Raw genomic sequence first — 21,139 nt, forward strand, 5'->3', positions numbered from 1 at the left:
CTTCATTGTGCACAAATGGACCCTATTTATGGACCATGAGGCACTAGTTGGCAAGGAGCATAACTATTGGTAAGACAATGATTGGCAAATGGCACAACCATTAACAAGTGACACAACCTTTTGATTAAATCAAAGGGTTATGTCATTTGACACTTCCTCAACCATCACTCACAATGGGAACCATCACCATGGAGAAGGATTCCAAGGAGTACACCGTTTGGTGATTACACCCCTTAAAATTACATCCCTCACTTGATCATACAAAATGGGGATGATCCAATTCAGTATTTCACTTTGGCACCAATATAAGCTTTCAAATATTAAACTCTCATCTGCAAATTCCTGTAGATCGATGCCAAAGTATGACAAGCCTTTACCTGCGCATGCTTTTGTCATTACCTTTTATCTGACTACACCCTCCACCATATGTGCTCCCACCGACCACATATAAAGGGTAATTTCATTTCACTAAAAAATTTTAGTGAACGACATCAATTCTCCATAACTGGATCCATAATCAATATTCCTGTTACAATTGATGACTTCAGCCAAATACATAACACACGTATCAACCTGCACTGAATTTTCGATGAGTACTTCTTCTAGAGGTTATTCTTGCGGCTTTCCCTAATCACCTTATCAGCAACTTTACAAATGATTAACCAATTATTTGGTTAATCAACCTGTACTAAAATTTTATCAAGTACTCACCCTAAGGTCATTTCTGAAGTTTTTCTTAATCACCTTATTAGCAGTTTTACAAATTATCAAAGTTTTCATTTGGGTATTATTATAATTCCATTTTTCTAGGCGTCTCTAGAATTTCCTGAGTTATGCATGTCAACCATGAGGTTACTTTACCTAAGTATCTCTCAACTTCATTCTAGTCACATGTTCTCTAAATTTCTCTAAAGACAATCCCTTAGTCATCAAATCTGCTACCATCTCAGTCAAAGAAATAAAATTAACTTTGACATCACCTATCTCCACTATATCTAACATATAGTGATAATGCACATCAATGTATTTTCCCTTGGAACTTCGTGTTCAATTTTTATCAATGAGATAACAAACTGATTATCGCAAAACATATTGATTGGTTCTGTGGATGTACCCAAATTTAAATTTTCAATAAAGTGTTTCATCCACACCTCATTACTCACTGCAATATTACAAGCAATGTAATCTGCTTCCATAGTAAACTTAGCAACACACCATTGTTTCTTAATCAACCAAGAAACTGTTATTCCACCAAATAGAAATATATATCGACTTGTAGATTTTTTTATCATCTACATCACTTCCAAATTAAGCATCACTATAACCGATTAATTCTAGATCCCTGATTCCAAAACATAATTTCAGTGTATCATGTTCCTTGTAAATACTTTAATATACGTTTTACTACTTGTCAATGTTCCTTATCAGGATTGGATTGATATATGCTTACCAATCCTAATGGATGAATAATGTCCAGTCTCGTACTTGTCATTGCATACATGAGGTTTCCCACAGCTTGTGTAACACCCCAATCCCGAGAGAGATCGGAGAGTTACTATCTAGCGTCTAAGATCATCTTTCACAATATAAAAGGATATTCTGAAAGACTCCATAAACATAACCTCCTCTAATTTCAAAAGAACTCCATAAATATAGATATATCTATTACCACCAAAAACACATAAAACTCCTTCTGCACGGTCATCAAAATAATAATCTAACAAATAGATCAACTCCTTAAGACTTTAATAAAAGTGTCAATATCCCATTAACTAAATTGACAGAACAAATTAATTTTCTAAATAGTAGTCTCCAGAAATTCAGCACAACTTGCCCCCTCCACATAACAATCTTATTGGTTCCCCGCTTTCATTCTTGATCCTCAGCTGAAATATTCAAATCATCTGAAAACTATTATAGAGATAAGGGGGTGAGTTATCAACAACTCACTAATCAGAGAACATAAACTAATATGTAAATATGAGCATTTATCAAAATTCGGAATGGTGACCAAAATATTTTCTTTCACAATGCAGAATTAGAATACTTGTTTTTAAAATGTAAAATCGAAACATCTTACAAAAAATATAAGAGCGAAACTCTCAGAAAACATTCTTATTCAAAATTCTCTTTGGTAGAGCATAACTGAACATCTTCATCTTATCTTATCATATCAAAATAGAGATCATGTTTAACCATCGTAGTAGAGATGTGCATTCTGAGGAAAACTAAGCAAAACATAAATCACAATAAATATCAAAGCGATTGCACTCAGAACAGAAAACCACTATTATATCTCGTGGTGGGCAGAGGTCACTATTATATTCCGTGACAGGGTCAGAGGTCACTATTATGACCCGTGATAGGGCCACATATCAAAACAAAATAGAATCATAATCACATCAGAATTAGAGTCAAAATGTCAAGCCAAAGGTTTTTCAGATGCTGAATCATTCCAAAATAGAGTACTGAACAAATTCAGATTATTTTACATTTTTCAAAATAGATTCAGAATATCTTCATGTCACACGCAAATGCTACCACACACCGCCTATGCAGGGGCGAGATGACTATTGTATTGCCTTGACCTCCTATATAATGATTGGTCTAGGAAACCAATACAATCTAAAATACAACTGTAATGATTTTATATTTTTTTTAAATGTATAAATTCCAAATTATAATTTAAATTATATTATAATTTGAGTCTAAAATAAATTTTAGACCAAAAAAATTTTTTAGACATTGGGTTGAGAGGGGGCGAGTCGGAGTGCAGTTTCAACCCCACCCCCCAGGTAGCGGGGCGGGGTATGAAACCCTCCCACCTGCATGGTGCGAGAAGGGGGTGCCCCTCCCTGCAACATGTGGATAGCATCCCTAGTTCAAAAGATCCACAGACATCAGGATGTACAATCTCAAGTAAATCTGTGGATTTTCAACTTTTTGAAAAAAAAAATTACTACTCATTTTTTCTTTGATACATAATTCAAATATATCAAAATTATCTGAGTTTATTTGTGATATTGATTAACTTTTATACATTCTGATCGTCTTATTTTTATTTATATGGCCTAATCTTAAATCTCATATATTTGCACAATTAGTAGACACATTCAAATAATCAGAAATAGATACTTTATTAATATCAACATTTTATACATACATATCATGATTTTTCATATCTTTCACTGATACATCGCCATTACTTATTACAATGATTACAGACTTAAACTCAATTGTATAGCCTTTTTGATCTAGTACAGGCACCAATACTAAATTTTTACAAATATTAAGTACATATAATACATCACTAAGTAAAATAATAGAATCATTCACTTTAAACTTACATGTACCTTACCCCAAGACATTGCAGTATGTGTTATTGCTCATATACACCCTATGTTTTCCTGTTTGTTAATCTTCAAATTTAACAAGCAGATCTTTGTTGCTACATATATGTTTTGTTGCTACAAAGTCAACACACCATGAATCTGATACTAGTTCCACAAGCATTACTCTATCATCACAATTTTCTTACTTTCTTTTGCTTTTCCCTCATTAAAACATTGTGATTTGTAATATTCATTCTTTCCACATTTAAAATAGTTTTTAGTAAATGGTTTACTTTGCTTCTTTTTCAACCATTTCTTTTTCTTTAACTGTTTTGACTTCATCTTGTTTTGTGTAGAACGTTTGTCTTTAGTCATCAACAAATTGGTTGTTTCTCTATCTCTATTCCTCATTTTCATTATCTCTCTTTCAAGCACTAAAAGTATTGAGAACAATGTCATTGTTATTTCATTTCCATTATGTATTTAATAAGTAACAATGTGATCCCAAGATGAATGAAAACTATTCAGTGTGGTTGTAACTTCCATTTTATCAGTGAGAGGATGGCCAACTAAAAGTACTGGGAGCAATGTCATTTTTATTTCATTTCCATTATGTGTTAAAGAAGTAACAATGTAATCTCAAGATGAAAGAAAATTATTTAGTATGGTTGTAACTTGCATTTTATTAGCGAGAGGATGACCAATATCATATAATTCTTTTGCAAACAACTTCATTTGAAGTACATGATCGTCAATGTCATTATTCTCTTTCATGTAAGTTAGGTTATACTTATCCAATAATAACTATATATAAGTATCCGACTTTAAACCTTATTTTGTCTCAACTGCATCTATAATTTATTTAGCAATTTCATAGTCTTCAAAGAGATAAATGATATGATCATGCATACAATATAAAATTAAAGTTTTTGCTAATGCATTGTGTTCTTCCCACTTATCTTTACTTCGTACGTTGCTTCCACTTCCATTCAACCCATTTTCTACACTTTCTTATGGCTTTGGTGTTGTCAATGTGTATAAGGTCTTTTAATGGGTTAGAAGAAAAGTTATATGCCCTTTCCAAGTCCAGAAATTTCTTCCATTTAATTTTTCTATCCTTGATAAATCAATACTTTTCCTTGGCTCCATAAATAATAAACCTTAAAAAATTAACAACAAAAATGTAGAAATAATAAATGTGTTTTATTATAAATAAATTAAATACAATAGTTCAACTATGAGAAAATAAAATTATTACAAAATTAATAATAATAATAATCATTAGATTTAATCCAAGGTTGCAGCCTTGTAATTCTCCTATTATATTTTAAATAAGGAGAATCATGGAAGTGGCACCCCAGTTGAGTATTCTCACGAACTTTCCTTATTTTTCTCCTCTTTCAAGGAATTTATGGCGATAATTTCGACCAACAGGTGCCCTGTAGTGATTTGACACAAAATTTAGAGCACAACAGCTTTTGAATGGACCAAATTAGGCTTGAAATGACCCCGAACGACCCAAAATACTAGAACTAGCTTGAACCGGTTCAGAAAACCAAGTAGCTGGTTCAGCCAATTCAAATTGGGTCCAAGAGAAGAAAACCGGTGGTCAGCAGCTTGCTTCTTCTCTCCACTCACGGCTTGGCTTAGGGCACGGCTTGCAACTGCAGATGATGGGTCAGCTCGCGGGCTGGTGACTTGGGCTTGGGCTTGGGTCCAGTTCTTTATGAGCCCACGGGCTTCAGCGAAGTGGGCTAACGGCAAGGCCCATATACGTTCCATTTAAGGTGAGCCCATTCTAGATAAAACGACTTCGTTAGGTTTGGCCAAAACGACTTCGTGTTGTTTCTTACATGCGGCTTCCAATGTTCTCGGAATGATGTTGTTTGGGTCTTTGCTCGAAACGACGTCGTTCGTTATAATTTTTGGATCCTTATACGCGACCAAAATGACAATGTTGTTTTGTTTCTCCCTTGGCTGAACGAAAATGTCGTTTAGCCAAGAATAATTTGAATTCTCCTAACCATTGGTCGAAACGGCACTATTTCGACCATAGATGTTGTCTTCTTCTTCCTCGCATACGGACGTTGCAAACTCAAAAAATATTTCATCCTTGCTTTTGTCCGGTGAACTAGTCGTCGGCGACCAAGATTACGATGCGTCCCTAACACTCCCAAATTCTAATGGGAATAGTGTGTAAAATATTTGGGCAGTGCATTGTTTGTATGCAAAAATATGCCAATAATTTTCTTCAAAATAATAACAAGTTATAATATTTTGAAAATTCTCAGTATACTCTAGGCCTCCCATCGTAATTTTGAAAAGTTTGTCCCATGGATTCGAAAGTTTCTAAAGATGATTGTAATATGCAAGTGTGATTGCCAAACCAAGCACTTGCCTATTGATTGTCTTCTCAATGCACAAAATTAACCCTTCTGTCATGACCAGGCTCTTGATACCACTGTAAAATTAGGAGAACAAAAATGGACGAAAATTGGGCAGAGTTTTGATAATATGATGGCACTTCCGTAAAGATATTTGTCACACATGTTGGTGATGGACAAAGGGGAATCAAGTGCCTTCATTATGCACAAATGATCTCTATTTATAGACCATGAGGTACTGGTTGGCAAGCGGCACAACCATTGATAAGACAATGATTGGCAAATGGTACAACCATTAACAAGTGACAACCTTTTGACTAAATTAAAAGATTATGTCTCTTCACACTTCTTCAACTATTACCTCATGAGAACTATCATCATAAAGAGGATGTTATTCTAATGGATTCACCGTTTATTCCACAACCCACGACAAGAAAGTGGCATGTATATATGTACAGATGAGTGACGGCTACACACTGATGGAATGGAGCCTCTGATATAGTCAGCGATGGAGAGGGGATCAGACCAAGAGGGGTTAATTAATAGAGAAAGATGAACTTCTCCCTTCCACCAACGAGCCAGTACTACTACTTTTTCAGATGGTGTTCTTTCTGCGGATAAAGACTACTATTAAATTATCATGGCCAAATGAAAATGAATACTACTACTACAGTATTGTAGTAGGTAGTAGCGAATTTTCTGGTTTCTGTTTTTGGGTTGGCCTACGTGTAACGTACTACACTTGGAAGAAAGCCTGGTCATGACCAACAATTTGCAGCTTATAATTGGCGATATCTTGGGCCAGGAATAAAATCAGTGTCAGTCTTCGCAAAAAGGACCGCTTACTACACATTCAAATTAAACACTCAACTAACTAGAAAACCACTGATTCTTTATTTTGGTAATTAAACATTACCTATCCAATAACCATAGCTTCATTGAATTTCTCATCAGCTTTTAATAAATATATAAATATATATATATTTATTTCATTATAATAAGTGGCTATCTAATTATAAATAGTAAATTTTATTATTTTTCTGTTAACTTTTCTTGTTTTTCTATTAAGTCCTGTTTTACTAAAAAAATCATTAAAACTCTTAACTATTTGACGTGTAGGTCTCTTGTAAAATTTAATAAAGATCTTGTTTTACCAAAAGGTCCTTAAGACCTTAACTATTTGACATGTAGCTCCCTTGTAAAATTTAATAAAAAATCATATTTTACCAAAAGGTCATTAATATTAAATTAATAATATTTTTTTATTGTATAGAGAGTAAATAGATAATCTAATATAGATGCAGATCAATATTCATACTTTATTAAAATTTAATTTTTTTTTAATATTGATTTTTTGTTAGAGGAGGGTACTGTAAGTTTAAGGTTGAGAATGGTAGCTGGTTACATCCAGCTTCAAAGTAACGCATGCATTCCTGCTTTTGACTTTTTGGTCATTTTCAACTCAAGTGTCCTATTGCTGATTCTGATTCGTGCGTTACTTAGAACTACTTGCAACAATTAATAATGTTGTGTGCATTCAAACTCTTGTCTAATAATATGGTTTTCGGGCTTATCATCTTTGTGAATTCAATTTCATCCATTTGTAACTTGAATTAGACAACCCCAAATGTAGATTCCAAAATTGACGATAATTTCTAAAGTTTTGAATTTCGTATCATACTTATTGGTACATATCGTTTTTGTAAAGTAATCAATACAGAGAATTTCATACCGATCAGAATTTCGACTTTCGACCCGTACCGGCCAATATTTCGGATTTTACTTTTTTCTTATTTTTTTTATTTTTTTAAACTGCAAGCTCATTTTTTACCCTCAATTCAGACCAGATTATTTATAATTTATATATATATATATTTATATATAATTTATTCATATATAGACTATTTCAAAACAGTATCGATACAGAAATATCTCATTTCAATGCCTCGGCCGAAACATTATTCAAAACATTGATAATTTCTTCTAAACACCTCATTGCACAACACAGCCAGAAGGGAAAACAATTGAACTCGCTAACTCTAAACAGGTAAATCCTTTATCCCTTTCTCCCTTCAGTTTTTCAATATTCAAGAACTAGTAAACCGAACTAAAGTAATTTATTTATGGATAAATCTCAAGATATTACATATCAAACTCTCGCATGCAAATTTTCAATTGGCTTAAGCTATTCATAAGATTGTATTTGTTTTCACTTGGTATATGATTCAATCCGGACAGTGCAGGCTGCCATGCAGCTAGCTGCCCTTCATTATTGTATATATATCTTCCTTTCTTTCTTGGTGAGCAAACCTGGGAGGAGGAGACAGAGTACTTAAAAATGATGTTTTGGGAGGGGAGGGCAGGGCAGGTCGGCTGGTGTGTATTAAATACTAAACAGACAGTGAACTTTTGAAAAATGACAGATTTCCCCCTTCAAGCTGATAGGCAGTTGTGCGAAAGAAAGGTTGGTCTGTCTAACAAAATGACCCTTTTGGTGAGAACGTTTGGTTGGTCCTTCACCCCTGACTCCTACATTTTCAGCCTGTACTTCCCCACATTGACAACACTAAAGCTACCGGTCAATCCATACCATTTCTCCAACTATAAGCCCTATTTCCCTCTTCCCATCATTGGATTGTACAAGTTTTTCGATCACCCCCAACGTATGATCTACACGTGTCCTTCAATCTCAGAGATCCATGGGGGTCATATATATACTTGAGGCTGTGTAAAATACACAAAAATATTTCTCCCACTTTCTGATGCATGATAAACTTCCTAATCTCAAGTCTCTTCGCTTTAAGACATTTTCGACTCCTTTTTTTTTATAGCCTCATTGAGTTTGCTTAGATTTCCATGACCCCATTCGCTCATTGTGTGATCATAAAAGAGCATTTATGCATTTTGTGAGAAAAAGGGCTTTAAGAACATGTACGAACGAACGGTGCTTTTCCGAGTGCAAGCGAGATGATGATCATCTTCTGTTTCGAGGTTTCCAGGTAAGTCAGTATATATATATATATATATCACATGAGTTTCCAAGCTTTTCCTTCTTATTTCTCTAGTCTTGGTTTATGTTTTGCCCTTGCTGTTCTTTTGTCATGGTTTTTCTTTCTCTGTTTTCAGAGTTATGTTTCTAACTTTCTACATATGCATATATAACTTATTTATGGATGCTAAGTTCCATTATTCCATGGAAAAGAAAAATAGTTTCAATATTATATATAGCAAGTGTACTTTTTTTTCCATTTTCTCTAATATACATCAAAGCAAAACATATGTTGGACCTAAAGTCTCAATCCTCCCTTGAGAGTGCGCCTTTGTATGCGTATATTCTTTGGTTGTTGCAGAAGTTAATTTGTGGATAAAATGCATTTCTGTGGCTCCTATATAAACATTGTTAGGAAATAGTTAGGGACTTTGTGCATGTATGCATTTTGTTTATGTGTGTGTGTGTGTTTGGTTTTGTGTAAAATCATTTAGTTTTAGCATCTGGAACGGAGAAGGTCTGGAAGGGTAGTTTCATACCTCGTGTTATGCTTTTCTGTGTGTTTAATTCTAGCTGAGCTGCATGTCATAACTAGTACTAATGTTTCCCATACCTGAAAACTGTTATGTTCTGTGTCCTACATATATCTAAACTCTTGTTTTAGCAAAATTATTCCAAGAAAAAACACCATGCTATATTTTTTATATGAAAAATTCTTTTTATCGGTCACTATTCACTATTCCACATATCATATTCTATGAAAAATATTTTCATATCTTATAAAAAACTACCTCACATCTTATAAAAAAAACTATAAGTATGAAATGTGAAAGTGAATAATAACTTATACATAATAAATTCCTTACACCAGAGTGCTCCATGCCACAATACCATGCGGACGTGGATCAATGATTTGGAAAGGTAGCACAACAATTATAAAAAGAAAATTTACCTTTTTAAATTACTTGGCCCTTCCCCCGGGCCCCAAAAACAATATATATGAATTATATGCAAATTCACCTTTTTTTTATTAGAACTATGAAAAGTTTTTGAATTAAATATTAAGAAAAAATAAATAAAGAAAAGAGGTAACTAAATAGTAAAACATGTATAAATGAGTCTGCAACAAGTCAACCGTATCTACCACTCACATGGTTTATGCAAGACTGGTAGTTTGAGTTGAGGGTCGGATATAAGTCTAAAGGATGTTAATTTTGTCAAACATCACAACTGCTCTCAACCATAGATACTGACTACCTCATTCCGAACCCACACACGCGCTCGAAAGAAAAACAATGGATTGAACAATTAAATACTTTTGTTCTCATCTAAAAAGGGACAAAATTATTTTGGCTGTCTAAATTAATAGAGTTTTTGGTTGAGGTTGTAATTTTCATTAATGCTAAGGAAAGACTTCTGCCTAACTGGTCCCTCTAGACTTTAATGCATGCCAGCTCAGTCCTTGAAAATCCGCTTTTAATTGGCTCTTCTGTTGTATTATTAATATGTATAATTTAAAACAAAAAAATTCATTCCATATATAATATCTTCTGCAGGCAGTACTTAATTCTTAGAACTCTTAATACATTGCACATATATAGAATTGCCATGAGTAATAATATCATGTATGAGCAATAATTTCTTTGGGTTGCTCATATATATATATATATGATTCGAGCAGTACTAGGCTGCCGCCCAACATTGACCGCTGGTCATGCATGCCGCTTAGCATAAATTTCTCTTCTCATTTTTTTCACTTTTTTTATTATTTTTAAATATTTTTAAAAAATATAAAAAAAAATTAATATACTAATAGTTACTTCCTTAAATATTAAGTAAAAAAAATTAAAATATAAAATGTCAAAATAAGGTGGCAAAGTAGTATTTTTCATATGATTATGCATGTTCATACATCCATGTATATATGTATGGTGTGCGGAAATTACTAGGAAAGTAGTTAGGAATGTTGAAGTCTCTCCGTGGGTTCTTTTTTTCCATGTAAGAATTAATCGAGCAAAGTTAAATTCAAAGTAATATATAAATAGATTTATTAATTAAGTATGAGATGGGATTGATAGTTCTGACTGTTAGTTTTGTACGTACGTAGAAAAAGAGCAAAATTAGTTGGTACCCAATTGAATATAAATAAAGCTCAAGTATTATTATAATTAATTAGTTGTATTTCTTGTCCGTTCTGCGTTGCATTTGGACCTCAAAATAAATAAGTAGCTTTGCCTGCTTTCTGAATGAGACTGCCAGCAGGAATTGATAGATAAGGTTTCCTGGCCATTTTGTTTTCGTCTAATGATATCCACATATATATTTTATAACATATATTTTTAAGTGAGTATTTTAATAAAGTAATGTTATTTTTTATAAAATATTTTACTAAATTAATTTTTATTTTAAAATATAATTGTATAATGTGCTGTAAAAAATTATGTATGTCTACTTATTTCTTTATTATTATTATTATTATTATTTTTTTTTTTTTTTTTTTTTTTTTTTTGCCAATGCAATTGAATTACCTTATCTTCCTTTCTTGGAAAAAGCAAGGAAAGTGGATGTTAAATAATTTACTTTTTTCATGACTTGGGGTTGTTGGGAGAAACTTTAAGAAAGATCTAGCAAAGAGAGTTGTATTCAAAATCTCATTTTAAAAATATGTATCATACTCAACTCTTTTTTTTTTTTTTCCTTTTTGGAAATAGCGTTATATAATTTGGAACCATTATTGTTTTTTTCTTTTTTCATTTTCTACCTTAGACTGTCAAATTTTATAATTAAAACACTCTAGAGGATCAAATTTTGACAAAAATTTCTTTAAAAAAAAAAACACAGAGAAGAAAAAGACTTATTTAGCCCGGCCGCAGTGACACGCCCGTGAATAGGGCCCATGCTCAGGGGATGATGATGACGATGTGAGGCAATGTTTTAGGACACGTTTGTGCAATTGAAATGCAATAAAATGTTTTATTAAAAGTTAAATAAAATATTATTAAAATAGAATTTTTTAATAATATTTTTATTTTAAGATTTAAAAAAAATAAATTATTTATTATATTTTATGTGTAAGTTTAAAAAAGTTATAATGATGAGATAATATAATATAAGATTATTTTATGTATTCTAATTAGGTTTTATTCTTTTATTCATGGGCTAGAGGTGGGCCATGAAAAGTCCACCCCGTGGATAGTCCAGTCCATGAATTGTGCTTGTGGATGCGTTGAGTGTTTTGGGCCATTCATTCGTAATTAACCTTTTCAGTATGCAACATTTGAGTTTCCCACAAATAGTATACATTAATTGGGTCAGAACTCGGTCCAACTGACCTCGAAGCTTACACACCTTATTAATGGAGTTGAGTTGGCACTGTTTTGCAGGCTGTAGTCTATATGGACGTACTCGATCGAGTGCAGAATTAAAGTACGATTGCATATATGCAAAACAGTAAGTGATTTGATCTTTATAATTCTCCGTTAGATGATTTATTATATATATATAAAAATTCTATACAATACACTAGCATATCATTATATAAGATATGTCATATTTATCATTATTGAATATTTATGAGATAATTATTAATGATAAATATATCATATCTTACATAATGGGATGAACGTGAAATGGTGGTGTGAAGTATAACAATAATTATATATATGTATTGCTAATTTCATACATTGGTGCATGCAATTAATATGGCCGGATATGATCTTGTACTTCTGATCTGCAGACATGATCTTAATCTAAGATCATGGCCATGGGATTGTTAATTGTTTGATGAGGGAATTATCTTAATTGATTAGTTAATGGAGTAATGACATACGTACGTACCCAGGGCCGGGATGATGGTTTATATATTATCTGGGGATGATCATTCATTCACAAGATATAACTTCAGTTGCTAAAAAAACAAAAAAAAAAAAAAAAAAAAACTCTTAACGAAAATTGAACCCAATATATATTTGGAAGTACTCCTTCATGAACAATATATCAAGGAATATTAACTTCTCTAAACTCATTTAGATCGATGCCAGTACAAACATCGATCCATAGACAACAAAAGAAAAAAAAAATATACATTATAATCATCCTAAATGCATGGCTTTGATATTGAAAGTCAATTAATAGGCACCCAGATATATAAAAAGTTTTACATTGAAACATATATATATACGTATTTATACACATTTGGAAGTCAATATTGCACAACACATAATAGCTAGTAGGGAATAACTTTCAATTTCTCAAATCGATGCAGATTAGTTAATATTTGAGGATTAGTACATGAGTTCTTATAACACATTTAAGCTGTGTTTGGATGCTGAGATGATATTAGATAATTCAAGTTTATTTGTGAATAGTAGTGTTTTGTAGGTCTCATTGATATATGTTTGAATGTATGAAGTAGATTGAGATGAGTTTAGTTTTTTATAGAAAGTTGAAAAAGTAGTGGATCTCATCAATAATCATTAGTTTGAGATGGCTTGAGGTACTCTTGACATCCAAATATAGCAGGCTCCGTTTGGATACTAAGAGTATCTCAAAATATCTGTAAATAGTTGTGATCAGTTAAAATATTTGAGTGGGTTTTGTGTAAGAGTGTGAGTCTCATTTAGATGTATTTGGATATATGAAGTAAGTTGAGATATATTTAACTGTAAGTTGAAAAAGTAATAGGACATATCAATGATTGGTTTGTTGCAGTAGATCATAAAAAGTTTTACAATAATTGGAACATATATACACATGATGACACATGCAAGCTGGTGGAATTTGAAGAAAGTGGAATGATGCAGCTAGCTGCAAATTATTTGGGAAAGCAAGTCATTGTGCAATATAAAAAAGAACGCACAATCACGTAGAAATTACTAATTCACGTAGCTAGCTAGCTAGCCCCCTTAATAAGCTATATATGCCAGCTGATTCTACCGTACGTTGATAAAATGATATATATATATATATATATATATATATATTATTGGTCAGGCATGCATGCACTATGAATGAAAGTTTTCACTTGCTAGTTCATGCCCATTAATTGAATTAGATGATTTGAACACATGATCATGCATGTCTTATATATAGTACCACTAGTACTACTGCTAAGTAGGATTTTTAACAGTATAAACTCCACATAAATATTAATTAATGCTATATATGTGTATTTCTCTATATTAATAATTTAGATCATCCAGTACTTTATCTAGATAATCGATCGAAGATGATGATCTCATTGGCATATAAAGTACCATTCTAGTCATACCCAATTAACGTCTCAAGAAGAGCATTCCTGGCCTCGATCTCTAAGTATATTTGACCTAGCTAGCTTGTCTATATTATACAGAATAAGACAGTATATATTATCATCATGAGAGACTGATCACCTAGCTAGCGCTTCATGATCAAATCGATCCTAGCACGCATATATTCATGTATTTTCTCACTTCATTGCACATTAATTATGTTGATCACATTCTTCTTGGTCTTCCTGGACATATAGAAATGATCAAAGCCTGATATATAAGTACTCTATAATATTACAAGCATTAATTAAACAAAATATATATACCTTACATAACTACTCCCAATTAAAAAAAATCTAGACTAATGCCAACTTGCATAATTAGACTATTAATGCTAGCTTGCAAAGACCATATACACTATATAGTACTAGAACGTACGCGTACACGAAGATATCCTAGATCGATTAGAAAGAAACAGAAGCCCACAACTGATCATCAATTCATATATATTATAAGTAGTACTCACCTCAGTACAGCTAGTACTACTACTTAAGCTCTTAAAAAATTTGCCTTGCTTACAATACAGCTAGTTATAACCTCCGTAGCGGAAAAACACTTAAGTTTGAAGTTTTCTTTACTGCTTGGATCCACAATTCAAGTAGCATGCATGCAGTCTCCAATAATTTCTTCCATGCAATACGTACACAAACATATATATATATATATATCGACTACTTAATATTAAGCTAGCTAGCTCATGATTGATATACTTTGCTGAAGATAATTTGTAATAGTTACTAGATCGAGTGACTTTAAGTACGGCATGGAGTACTAATTAGAGCTCGATATATTCTAGAGTTTTAAACAGGAGATAAGGAGTACTACTTCATTCGAAGAAAACAGTACAGAATCAGACGTTGGACAAATTAGAATTGCATTGAAAACATACAATTAATACTACTATATATATATATAGCTAGATATATATATATATATAAACTTATAAAAGAGTATATATGCATGTGAAATCATGATTACTGTGTCATGAAATGGAAGTTTTTGCATGCAACTAATTGCCTTACCAACGTGTGCTAGCTAGCTAGCCTTAGCCAGCTAGCGCCACTAATTCTCGAATCACAGTCATCGATCGCCTAGCTAGCTGGCTAATTTCCCAGCTTCTCATTGCATATATACTTCATTACTTTGAGAAATCATATTTACTTATTTATCAAAAGAATATCTAAACCTAGGATCATGCAGGGCTGTATTGAGAGCTTTATGTGTTCAAATGGAGTATGTAACAGCAGCATTATAAGTGATCAGGAGATTAGAACTGGCATCTCTGTTGCGCGCGCACACGCACACACATATGTACCATTCATTTTTACTATGATCGATGTAGCTAATACTTGTCTATACATGTTTTCAAATTTCGTCCATTTCTTCAGAATATCTACATGATACATTATTATTCAAAAGAGAAATATGAAGAAGAATAAAGACTGTCAGTGTAACATATATAGATAGAAAGATCACTAAGATGGATATAAAGAAGAATTAAACAGATCGATTTTACATAATACAATGATCAATCAAACTAGAAGGTGTGTATATATATATATATATATATATATATATATGTTTATAGCCTTAGATAATAAATTAGGTACTTTTCGAGAGCATATATACAACCCCTTGTTGGATGTAATTGTCAGAGAATATGCATGCATGCCTAAATTGCTTGCTCTAATAGCCATCATTATTTGTCCCCGAAACTTCTTAAACTGCTTATATCCTTGAAAGCTTAAACTTCTTAAAGTACTGCTCAATATATATATATATATATAGGATCAGTGGCCCTTTGGTGATTCAATATCTACGATTGAAATTATTCTTTATACATGAGAACTTCTTATATTTTCTTAACCGCCAGGAAACAGGATAAGTTTACGTCCTTTAATTAGCTAGCTTATAATGAAATGAAAACATATATACTCACACTGAAAAGCCATTATATACGATGCAAACCATAGAATATTACAACGTACTGTTCAATATTTATGCTTAACTTGTCTATGATATAAATAATACATATCACCACAAATACAACACAAGACGGCCCGCCGAGAATAACGAGTGGATCAACAAAAATAGACAACATACATAAAATCATAATTGATAATACAAACGGTGCGCACCGTTTGTATTATCTTGCTAGAAATTCTCATTAACTAATTACCAAGTACTGCACTTAATTCCATGCCCGATTCAAACAGGTGGCATGGAAAGTCTGCTAAATCTGATCGTTAACCCTCTTGGGGTCATTTTGGTTGAAACTGGAAGACATGATTGCAGACTCCCAGCCAGCACCAAGTCCAAAACTCGATACATTGATCGAAAGCAAAGGGTCAGACACTGGTGCAATGCCCGTAGCAGCCTGTTGTTGCAATTGGTGTTGGGCGGCGAATCCATCTTCATTGATCAAAGAGTTCAGGAATGAAGAGAATACGTCATCCGAGCAGTAATTTATGTCATCTTCTTCTTCGGTGCTGAATCCATTGTTGCTTTTCAAGCCCATCACCGAACCATCTGAGTTTGGCAAATTATTAGTATAGCCAACAGCTACCGTTCTCGACCCAGAGGCTTGATACTGATCCAAATTAGCACTCTGGAAGTATCCATTTTCCTTGATGGGGGTTCCACTGTCACTGTTGGGAGTGTCATGATCTGTAACAACCGGAGAAGTGGGATTAGGATTAGGGTTCGGGAGGAGTTTGATTTTTGATGAAGTTGCTTTGGCATTGATAACGGGGGAGGAGTCGTGGTTTAGAGGCTTATGGGTTCTTGGATCTATGCCTTGGCTGATCAACTTTTTACTGAGGTGAGTATTCCAGTAATTCTTTATCTCATTGTCTGTACGTCCCGGAATTCTCCCAGCTATCAGAGACCACCTGATTACCCAAAAAGTGTGAAATATTCAGATGCAAAAGAAAGCTGTACATGTATGTGTACGAGTCTGTCAACATGGAAAGAAAGATATGAATGTGATGATAGGGTACTTTATGGTGATGATGATTACGAGTTTTGAGCTATATGAGATTGAAGACAGTTTCTGCACCTAATTGTTGCCAGAAGATTGAGACAAAAATAGAAAGAGTATTAGGTTTACGAGCTGAAATAGAAATCCATATATAGCGAATTACAGAGGGAGAATTCATCTGATAATACTAGCCCTAGCTAGCTGGAACAAAGAGAGAGAAAGAGTGAGGAAAAAAGACAGGCACAGTGAAACCCTAGCTAGCTAGCTGAAGTCTGAAGATATGAAGGAGACTGTTTTGCAAAAGGAATGAAGCCCCAAAAGCAAAGTTTCCATATACAGTGAGAAGGTTAATCATAAAATGAGAGGTCAATCATATATCATGTATAGATGAAATACCGGTTGCCGAGGAGGCGATGGAGACGAAGAATGAGATCCTCTTCGTCGGGAGCGATCTGGCCACGCTTGACGTTGGGACGAAGATAGTTCATCCAGCGGAGGCGGCAGCTCTTGCCGCAGCGGAGAAGGCCGGCACGCTTGGGGAGGGTCCGCCAGCGTCCCTCCCCTTCCTTGTTGATGTAATTGGAGAGAAGCTCGTCCTCCTCCGGCGTCCACGGCCCTCTCTTCAGCCCCACCTTACTGCAGCAGGGGGTCGTGGTAGACCCAGACCCTCCTTTTGCGGCTGCTGCTGAAGACGACGACGACGATGGGTTCCTCATGATATCCTTTGGCTTTTCTCGATCTCTATTTCTCCGGAAGTAATGTTTGTGTTTTGTTTATATCTCTGTTCCTGTGTATAGCTATTCTATTTCTGTTCTTTTTTATTTTTTTCCTTTTTTATTATTAATGATTATTATTGTTGGCTTGAGTTTGGACCTCACTCTCTTGCAAGTCTCAAGATGAAGTATTACAGCGAAAAAGGTTTGCTATTCTCATGTGTCCCTTGAAGAGCGTTTACATAACGCGCTTCGTATTGTGAAATGACTAAACTAGAAAGAGTAGGTTGACTTAAGTTGAGCTTCGTTGAGTGCGCGTTGGGGAGTTTCTCTGAAAGCAGATAGAGACAGCGTGGATGGGCGGAAGATGGGCCCGCTTTGCCATTACAAAAAGGATAAATATACAAGAAAAATGTTTTATCCACTCAATTTACCCTCACAGTATATTTTAATTTTTTTTTTACTTAATAGTTAAAAAAGTAATTATTAATATATTGATATTTTTTATATCTTTTTTAAATATTTTAAAATGAAAAAAAAATAAAAATATTAATTTAACTTAATGGTCATTTGAAGTAGCAATGGTCATTTGGAGCGGTGCTACTCAAAGATTAAAATTGCATCAATCAAATACACAATATTTACAACCATGTTTTAAAATAAGAATATTATAATAAAATATCATATAAAAATAATATTATTTTATAAAAATACTCTCATTTTACATTATATGTTGTGAAAAGTATTATGAAAAATATTATGCGTATCATTACCAAGTCTTTTAGCTTATTGTTTAGTCGAGCTAGACTTAGATATATCCAATTTTTCAATATTTTATTTCATTTCATCTTATTATTATAATTTTTTCAAATTTTTATATAAAATAAAATAAAAATTCAACTTTTTTTAATATTAAAATAATATTATTATTAAAAAAATATTTTAATAATATTTTATTTAATATTTAACTTTAATCTAAAATCATCTCATCTCATTATCAAACCGTCCCTAAAAACCACTCCCATAACTTTATTATTTGAACCTCTTGCGAGTCCGGATCTAAGTGTCTTCGCGGATATGGGTCTTATCGTAAGGGTATTGCAGTCTCCACGATAGTCAATCAATGCAGCATTGCTTTTCTGTGGTTCATATATCCACGCACGTGGCATATATTCCCTTTAATTAATTTATTTCATAAATTAAACATTTTAATAATATTTTGTATATAATTTTTTAATTCTTATTCTTTAATCATTTATAAATATTAATTTGGTGAATTGTTTCAATCTACAAAAAATCTTATAAAAATAAACTCATAAATTAATATTACTTAACATAATGCATCAAAACCATTTTATAATAAATAACTTTACAATATAACATATCTCACATCAATTTATAAATTTATTTTTGCCAAACTTTTTAAGTGGATGGGTAACAATTTATCCAAGCACATATAATTCTACTTTTTTTTTCTCTCTTTTTTGAATAAACTGGGAAATAAAAAAGAAAAAAGAAACTACAAATAAGACTATAAAAAATGAATCACACTGAAAAAAAAAGATTTTTTACACCTTTTTAAGATAAGATGTACGTTTTTATAAAGACTTGCGCCTTACGTATCATTTCTCTATCATGTTTGATGGGCTCAAGCTTATACTTTTGGGATCTGAATAAGTAGGAAAGTATTGGGAAGTAGGAAGAGAGTAAGACAAATTCGCGCTTCTTAGCAATTAAGAAAATCAGCATCGATTGGCTGCCCAGTGAGAGGAAAGCAAAGAATTTATGTTTGTGGGGCTCCCTCCGTGCTATTCCTGAAATTTTCAATCCATGGACATGAAGAAGACACTGGTTCAAAGTGTTTGGCACAAACCATTAAGACTGATCATAGAGATCATGTTTTTGTGCAGCAATATAGACCTTACCAAATAAGTACCCAAGCAGGTGATGTCTGCAATCTTACATTCTTGTGCTTTCACTCTGTCAAAGCATCTTCCACTCTGGCTATCCATCAGATAAAAAGAGCTTCAACAAAGAGGCAAAGCATATATTAACAGAAGTGAAAACATAAAATACACTCTTTATTACTCACTCAAGAGAGCATGCATGCCCAGTCAAGCATAAAAAACTTGGATCAGATGAGAATGCAATCACTGCACAGGCTCAATGTAAAACAAAGAAGATCATAAGAGAAATAACAATCTAAATAAATATCATTCAGGATCCGAAGGGAAGGGAGAATCCATAACATTTTTGCAATCCAAAAATATGGTGAAGTTCATGGGCGTTGGATGCATTAGAAAAAGTGCCCCAAGTACTTCTATCAAACCAAGTTCTGGTTGCTATAGGTCAATCACACGCTTGCCCAACACATATAATCAAGAGTAAGTAATCACAATTCACTCGTCCTGAGCCATTGCATTGAACTTCTGAAGCAAGAACGTTTTGGGATCCACCATGCACTAGTTCGGGAGGCCCACCAATACCTAACAGGATAATCAAAGTGTTTTAGCGTTACAAAAAGACAACTCAAATGGTAAGGAGTCCAGATTTACATTAAGTTGGGAAAGAAAGCTATCCGATTCTTAGACGAGGAGGATAGTCTCTGCTCCCTTGAAATTGATAGATCACACTCTTCAACCTAGTTTAGTTATACAAACAGTTAAAAAAGCATACATACAAAAACACCTCGAACATAATCATAACAGCTCATGCATAAGGAATGAAAACTGCTTAAACAACCGACTGTTCTTACTCCTACTTATAAAAAACAAACAACCCTGACTGTTCTTTTCTCTACAAACCCACTGTGGCTTCCATGACCTCCTTTGTAATGAAGATGAAGAGCCCTAAGACTGTCCAATCCAGTCCGGATTCCGGCCCGGGTTTGAAACCCGGGTCCCAGTCCGGGTATACCCGGGTTCCCGGGTTGGAACCCGGATGAACACCCCTAAAGAGCCCCACAAGGCAAGTCCATGTCATCATAAAACTACAAAAACATGAAGATAGGTGACATCAGTGTTATCAATTGAACAAATTAAAAAACCTTTAAGAGGTAGCTTCTAATAATCTGCACTTAAGAAATATTAGGCAATGCCTTCCATTTTTATCAAAAAAATTCTCAACCTATAACAAATAAGGAACATTAGAGTCAATACATAAACCTATATCCCAGTGTGATTCCAAACATAAAGAAAATATCACTAATAAATTTTTTTATTGGCACCGATGTCTGAGAACAAAGTCTCGACTAATCCCGGGAGTGCACAGGATCTGGGCTAGGAGTTTCCCACAAATGCACCTTAGGTAATTTAAGGAGAAGTCCTTCCAGTCCAATGGCACCTATAAATTGTTTGCGCCCAAGATGATCACTAACAAAATTTAGTAGCTGAAAGTTGCTATAAATTCCATTGGGCATAATTCAACTGCCGA

General features: G+C 33.4%; 1 protein-coding gene and 2 long non-coding RNA genes across 3 annotated transcripts; 1 reads left to right on the forward strand and 2 right to left on the reverse strand.

Moving 5' to 3' along the window:
• The first annotated feature begins 8,450 nt into the window (after positions 1-8,450).
• On the forward strand, positions 8,451-17,920 carry LOC121241239. Its single transcript, XR_005935688.1, has 3 exons — positions 8,451-8,715; positions 12,089-12,155; positions 16,231-17,920. It is a non-coding gene; the product is annotated as an uncharacterized LOC121241239 (long non-coding RNA).
• LOC121241238 (transcription repressor MYB5-like) lies at positions 15,950-17,710 on the reverse strand. The gene is made up of 2 exons (XM_041138928.1): positions 17,391-17,710; positions 15,950-16,905 (listed from the first exon to the last, which is right to left on the reverse strand). Exons 1-2 carry the CDS (start codon positions 17,708-17,710, stop codon positions 16,248-16,250), a joined length of 978 nt encoding a protein of 325 aa, XP_040994862.1. The 3' UTR covers positions 15,950-16,247.
• A 1,322-nt stretch (positions 17,921-19,242) lies between the features above and the next one.
• LOC121241240 lies at positions 19,243-20,197 on the reverse strand. Its single transcript, XR_005935689.1, has 3 exons — positions 20,104-20,197; positions 19,633-19,732; positions 19,243-19,521 (listed from the first exon to the last, which is right to left on the reverse strand). It is a non-coding gene; the product is annotated as an uncharacterized LOC121241240 (long non-coding RNA).
• Between the last annotated feature and the right edge of the window lie 942 nt (positions 20,198-21,139).

The sequence above is a fragment of the Juglans microcarpa x Juglans regia genome, chromosome 7S, assembly GCF_004785595.1.
Source record: "Juglans microcarpa x Juglans regia isolate MS1-56 chromosome 7S, Jm3101_v1.0, whole genome shotgun sequence".
Classification (NCBI taxonomy): Eukaryota; Viridiplantae; Streptophyta; class Magnoliopsida; order Fagales; family Juglandaceae; genus Juglans; species Juglans microcarpa x Juglans regia.